This window comes from Aulonocara sp. 'chitande type north' Nkhata Bay, linkage group LG22 (assembly GCF_057382095.1).
Source record: "Aulonocara sp. 'chitande type north' Nkhata Bay isolate Kocher_YH1m ecotype deep benthic linkage group LG22, A_spYH_male_GT1.1, whole genome shotgun sequence".
Taxonomy (NCBI): Eukaryota; Metazoa; Chordata; class Actinopteri; order Cichliformes; family Cichlidae; genus Aulonocara; species Aulonocara sp. 'chitande type north' Nkhata Bay.
The window spans coordinates 8,732,050-8,739,099 of record NC_141364.1 but is presented as its reverse complement, the minus strand read 5'-3'; the positions used below and the strand labels follow the sequence as shown (position 1 = coordinate 8,739,099).

The window sequence follows — 7,050 nt, the reverse complement described above, 5'->3', positions numbered from 1 at the left end:
ATACACTGGCCACACAACCTGCTCAACTCCCATGATTATATAATATGTCCGAATTGGAACATCTGCTTATGGTGTCTTGTTTGGCCACCTTCTCCAAACTCTCAGAGTGCTGTGAAACCGTGTCACATCCAACTTGTTGCATAGGCCACTGTAAGGATCACTTGCTGTCACTTGATCCTCCTTAGCTGTTAGTTTTCAGTGTGCAGGGCAGTACAGTTTGTTTGTTTTTACAGTCTAGGTATGCATGTGAGGAAGTAAAAAAGACAAAAATTTGTAACAGCCAGGCTGAAGCTGATTTTGTGAAGAGTGAATAATGGATTTAAATGCTGACAAAATGGGACGTGGAAAATAACTTGAGTAAACCAAAAACGAGCCTTTATTGTGGCTGATACCGAAACACAAGAAACAAGGCGAGGTAAATATCCTTCGTGGTCCAACCTATCCCAGAATTCATAGTGAGCCATCCGTCCACAACCATGTGCCACCTTTATATTGTTAAATTGTTTGTTTGATATGCTTTTACATTTTCATGTGAAGCACTTTGTTATAGTTTCTTGTCTTAAAAAGTGCTACATAAATAAATTTTACTTACTTACTTACTATTCAACTCAAGCAGCTGAAGTTGTAGGATTAACAGATGCATATTAAATGATTTAAAATCCACAACTTACCTTATATAGATATACACTAACAGTCAAAAGTTTGAACACAGCTTCTCATTTAATGTTTTTTCTATATTTTTACTACTTTCTACATAGTAGAAACAAACGGAAGACATCAGATATATGAAGCAAGATATATGGAATTATGTAACAAAGAAAAAAATGATAAATAACTCTAAATGTGTTTTATATTTTAGATTCGTGAATGTAGACACCCTTTGCCTTCTCTCAGTGAGCTTCATGATGTAGTCACCTGAAATGGTTTTCACTTCACAGGTGTGCCTTGTCAGGGTTCATTTGTGGAATTTCTTGCCTTCTTAATGGGGTTGGGACCATCACTTGTCTTGTGGAAAAAGTCAAGCTAGTACACAATACAATACAATTTTATTTGTATATCACATTTAAAACAAGAGGTATGCCAAAGTGCTTCATAGAACCAATTAAGAGCAATAACAGGTACAAATACACTGACAGGTGGGAGACATAACTAACCAATAATACAACAGACACAGTAGGCACAAGCCAAAAGGCTGAAGGTTAAATCATTATAAACATTAATCAGAGCAAAACGATAAAATGCAGTACACTTACAAATGCGGGCTCTAGGCAGCCGGGAAGGCTAGGCTAAATAAACACGTTTTTAATTGAGATTTAAAAGATTGAATTGGATCAGACACTCGAATAGCTTGAGGGAGATTATTCGAGAGGTAGGGTGCAACAGAGGCAAATGTGCGGTCACTTCTGGTCTTAAGCCGAGATCTAGGTCCCACCAGGAGCATTTGGCCTACTGATCTAAGCGCTCTCCTAGGGGTATAAAGGCTGAGGAGATCAGTAAGATAGCTGGGCACGGTATTATTTATGATTTTAAAAGTGATCAATAAGATTTTAAAATCAATACAATATTTAATAGCCAGTGCATGTCAGAAAGAACTGGAGTAGTAGACTCAAACCTACCAGTCCCAGTTAAGAGACGCGCAGCAGCATTTTGAACAAGCTGCAGTTTGTGAACTAGGGCAGCAGAGGTGACAGCCCTATTTGACAACTGTTAGAATTCATATTATGGCAAGAACCAATCAGCTATGTAAAGAGAAACAACAGTCCTTCATTACTTTATGAACTGAAGGTCAGTTAGTCCAGAAAATTGCTAAAACTTTGAATGTGTCCCCAAGTACAGTTGCAAAAATCATCAAGTGTTAGGACGAAACTGGTTCACATGAGGAAAGGAAGACCAAGAATCACCTCTGCTGCTGAGGATAAATTCATCTGAGTCACCAGCCTCAGAAATCCCAAGTTAACAGAACCTCAGATTAGAGCCCAGATAAATGCCACACGGCGTTACAGTAGCAGACATAGCTCTACATCAACTGTTCAGAGGGGACTTTGTGAATCATGGTCAAATAGCTGCCCAGCTGGTTTGCGTTTAGTTGGACCATCATTTATTTTTCAACAGGACAATGACCCCAAACACACCCCCAGGCTGTGCATTTGACCAAGAAGTAATGGAGTGCTGCACCCGATGGCCTGGCCTCCACAGTCACCTGACCTAAACCCAATCAAGATGTTTTGGGATGAGATGGACGGCAGAGTGAAGGAAAAGGGCCAACAGGTGCTCAGCATCTCTGTGAAACAATTTCAGGTGACCACTGAGAGAATGCCAAGAGTGTGCAACGCAGGAATCAAAGCAAAGGGTGACTATTTTGAAGAATCTAAAATATGAAACATTTTGAGTTATTTCACACTTTTTTGTTCAATACATATGTGATCATTCATAGTTTTGATGCCTTCAGTGAGAATCTAAAATGTAAATATTCATGAAAATAAAGAAAAACCATCAAATGAGTGCGTGTCCAAACCTTTGACTGGTAGTCTGTGTCTTGCTATCGCTGTCACTGTCTCTGTTGCTCATTCACTCTTCCTCTTACTGGCTGCTGATGTCACTTTTCACCCTCACAGTCAGCTGCTCAAAATCCAACTCCTTCTCTGGGCCCCAGCAGCTACTGAAATACTGAAATAGGGCAGGCATGATTAGAATGATGGATCCCGGCTGTCTCGGCCAGCCTCCCCTATCACTGCCCCTGAACACACTGGACTGCCCCTCCCTTGTAGCCGAGCTGCAGACCAAACTGCCACACATATGTATTTTTAATAATTTCCCTTTGACTTGCTGGGTTTCAGAGTTGTTTGGTTGTGATATTTGGTTCAGAAGCAGTCAGTGAAACCCATTCCACAGCTGGCTGAGAATCAAGATCATCATTTTGAGAGAATTTTGAGTTCCTTGGAAATCCTGTGTATTCTCAAAATGGAGAACATCATGAGCATGCTGATCATCCTGCACCCATCGCTCAGGCAAGAACCTAAACCCCAGCCTCCAGAGTTGAATGTGGGCCTCGTGCAGCCCCAGCCTCACTGTAACCTCGGTATCACGAGTATCATTTGCAACTTGGGCAGCCTGGACAGCTTGCATATCCAGGGCCAGTCTTTACTATTTAATGGTTTCTGTTGTTTCTTGGCTGGCTTTTCATTTTGCGATTCATGACATTTTGTTTTTTATTACAACATAAAAGCTTGGCCCAATTTAAGTCATGCAACAGGACAATGACTATTTTCATCTCTCTGTTGAAGATAAACATCACAGTCAACAATGAAACATATTCACTGGATTAAAACGATGGTGCTGCTCTATTTTTACCTGTTACCATGGTGAATCCTGATATCACAGATAGATTTAGTGTGCATCTTTCCGTATATGTTTAGTATGTGTGTCTTATCATTTCCTGTTTTATTGTGAAGGTTTATTTTCTTGTATGTGATCACTCTGAAACACTTAAAGCCTTCATTGGAATATGAAAAATAACAAACACAATGAGAAGAAATGTCACGCAGTGGCGGTCCTAGCCTGTTTGGCGCCCTGGGCGAAGACTCCCTCTGGACTGCCCCGCCCTCTCCTCCCTGTGCCGCAAGCAGCAGGCGCACCTCGAAAACGGAGGGCGCCCTTACTCCCACTATAAAGCCATAAAAAGGACAAAAAGGATTGTCCCAGTTTCTGGAACCTCAGAGGGGGAATGTGAACCAGGAGGGGACTGGGGGCTTTGATGTTTCACTCCAGAATTTGTTTTTTTAACCATTCAGAGGTGGATTTGTTGCTGTGTTTTTGATCATTGCCCTGTTGCCCATTTTTGCTTGAGCTTCAAGGCACAAACCAATGGTCAGGCATTCTTCAAGTGACTTATTATTAATTCCATGTATGTATATGAACATACAGTCACTTCGTGTTTCATTCAATTTATCCTAGTAACCATAGGCTTATTCTCATATAAACATTAATTTCAACATTAGACTTAGACTTAGTTCCTCCTATGCCGGGCGGCGCATCGGGCAGCTAGTGGTCTCCATCGATGTCTGTCAGCAGCGACTGCTACAGCTTCGTCCCAGGCAATGTCAACAGTTCTCAGATCATCCATGAATGTTCGACGCCATGTGGTCTTTGGTCGGCCTTGCTTTCGCTTGCCAGTGCGTGGACGCCATGTCATGGCAATCTTAGCTGGGCGATGAGGGGGTAGGCGTAAAATATGGCCCGCAAAGCCATATTTTATGCCTACCCCAGTAGGCACTGGACAATTTCAACATAACTTCTTTTTAATTCAAATGGATAGAAATATTTTTTCTCTTCAAAAATCTGTTTGTCAGTCACAATATTCTCAATATGTTTCTTTTATTAAATCATACATGTCAGACATTCTCTGAATATTTGCTTAGTCATTCTTTTATTTTTTCATGTTTTCATTGCAAGAAACTTTATTTCAATTGGTGAAACAAGGCAGCAAGGACTGAAGTGTAGTAGAAAAACTTTACAGGTTTTAAGAGGTTTAGTATTTTGGGTTAATGTGAGGATGATCAAAACCCTGAAAATGGATTTCAGCTCTACTATAACAGTCTACATTGTTAAGCTGTGGTAAATGAAGGCTGCCTGTGGACATCAGATGTCATACAAATCTCTGCATGCCTACTGACTGTTTCAACCAAGAGTATAAGTGTAATGGAGAGTCCCGCCTTTGGTCAGGAAGCAGTCATGCTGATAGGTTCCCACCTTCAGCTTCCTTTTGCAGACTCCCAGCAAATCATCAAAGACCAAGTCCAAGTCATAAACCTTAAGGGTCAGCGTGTCATTTTCCTTAATGTTGAAATACGAGAATTCCTCTTCCCACCAGGGGTTCGCGTCATTGTAGCGAACAGATGTTTTACCCAGAGAAGTAAAACCAGAGGACACCTTGACATAGGCATCTGTGGTTAACAGGACAACGGTGGGAAGATTGCTGGCTCGCAGATCATACACCTTGAGTTGGGCTTCGACCATGATTGAACTGCACATGAGCAGCAAAAGGACGAGAGGCACACTAGAGTCCATGGCTTTGCTGGAGGCTGTGGAGAAGGAAAAGTAGATTTACATTTTAGCCAGGATACCTGGATCGACACAGTCAGCCTTGTGAGGGTCTATTTTATATTGGAACACATTTATGCAATCCTCAGCATTGTCTACATATATATTCTCTGTGGACATTGCAGTGAACGGTGTTCCTGAGTCTGTACAGACATTTTCACTAAACAACTGTATGTTTTTAATGCAGTGCTCCATATCAACTCTCTTCTCCTTTACTTCTCTCATAACTACTTCACAGTAGACTCCACTCTTAAAATTAAATGCATCTATTGGTAAAAGTAAAACTGAGTGATCCACTTCCACTAGCCAGTAGTTTGGAAACAGCAAAGTAAGCCACCTTTACAACCTTTACAACCTTTACAGTCAACATAACAAAAAAGTATATAAAATCACAAATACCTAACATCAGATCAAACATCAGGCAAAAGCTGCAATACTTTGTGCACATACATGTCCTTACTGTCGGTGCCAAAAAGCTCACAGTATCATTCACTGACTGAGCCCTCAGGTTTCAAGGTAATGTGTGCGAAAAGATTCGTGTGCTAACAGCTGGTGTTGTTTGGACTGTGTTTCTGTTCACTTTGGTGTTATTGCATGCTTCATGAATGGGATCTTTTCCATAAATGTGACCGACACTGATGAAAGGATGAAAAGCTCAAGAATCTCTATGTAAAAATTACAACAACAACAACAAAAAAAAAAAAAACGTTAACCAGTTCAGGGTCTAAAATAGTATTTGTAATTAATATTTTATGTAGGAAAATAAAAAGGCAGCAGATTAATTTAAGGAAAATGTTTAACGCGATGTGGTAATAAAATGAACTCAGTCATGTGAAATACTACAAATGAAAAGGGTTAATTCACCACACAATGTGATCAGATTATTATTAAAAACATACAGTGGGAGCAAAAAATATGGGAAACAATTTAACTGTTTAAATAGATCTAAGTGATAAATTGAAGACTATTGAAAATATTCTTCATGAATTCATTTTTTATCCAGTTTTTGGGTCTTTACCTGATTACACTGACCATCATTACAATTTTTCAAAGCAAAATGTTTTCTGTTGTCTTCACATTATAAAACATTTAGCACAACTAAAAACAGTAACGACATGATCTAACTCATCTGGGAATTATGAGTTTGGATCCATCTTAGTAAATCAGAGGGTCACAAATGGATTTTAGAGCACATGTTATTCTGATTGGATTAGAACAAGGAAAGCGTTACACTGTAGACTTTTAATTTGAGCAGAAAGCAAGAAGGCAGTTCTAAACTCTTACCTGTAGCTTGATCTTGTCTCTCGCCACGTTACCTGCTGTTCAGGATGTTTTAGAGGCTGACTTATCAGCTTTATGTCAACAATACACTGGCCACACAACCTGCTCAACTCCCATGATTATATAATATGTCCGAATTGGAACATCTGCTTATGGTGTCTTGTTTGGCCACCTTCTCCAAACTCTCAGAGTGCTGTGAAACCGTGTCACATCCAACTTGTTGCATAGGCCACTGTAAGGATCACTTGCTGTCACTTGATCCTCCTTAACTGTTAGTTTTCAGTGTGCAGGGCAGTACAGTTTGTTTGTTTTTACAGTCTAGGTATGCATGTGAGGAAGTAAAAAAACAAAATATTTGAACAGCCAGGCTGAAGCTGATTTTGTGAAGAGTGAATAATGGATTTAAATGCTGACAAAATGGAACGTGGCAAGTAACTTGAATAAACCAAAAACGAGCCTTTATTGCGGCTGATACCAAAACACAAGAAACAAGGCGAGGTAAATATCCTTCGTGGTCCAACCTATCCCAGAATTCATAGTGAGCCATCCGTCCACAACCATGTGCCCTAAGATGCTGAGTCTGTTAGTCCGATCCAGAACTTGTCCTCCAAATCCAGCATTTTGTATCTTATTTTTTCAACCAGGAATTCCTAAAGGGAAATTTTGATT

The 7,050-nt window shown here is 40.1% G+C and overlaps 1 protein-coding gene across 1 annotated transcript; it reads right to left on the bottom strand.

Moving 5' to 3' along the window:
- Nucleotides 1-4,407: 4,407 nt before the first annotated feature.
- On the bottom strand, nt 4,408-6,520 carry LOC147303449 (uncharacterized). Its single transcript, XM_086280097.1, has 2 exons — nt 6,385-6,520; nt 4,408-5,081 (listed from the first exon to the last, which is right to left on the bottom strand). The coding sequence occupies exon 2, from the start codon at nt 5,065-5,067 to the stop codon at nt 4,678-4,680; it is 390 nt and encodes a 129-aa protein (XP_086136223.1). The 5' UTR covers nt 5,068-5,081; nt 6,385-6,520; the 3' UTR covers nt 4,408-4,677.
- Nucleotides 6,521-7,050: the final 530 nt, after the last annotated feature.

Coding starts and splice junctions, on each gene's coding strand:
- LOC147303449 (XM_086280097.1), bottom strand. CDS start 5,067: ATGGACTCTAGTGTGCCTCTCGTCCTTTTGCTGCTCATGTGCAGTTCA.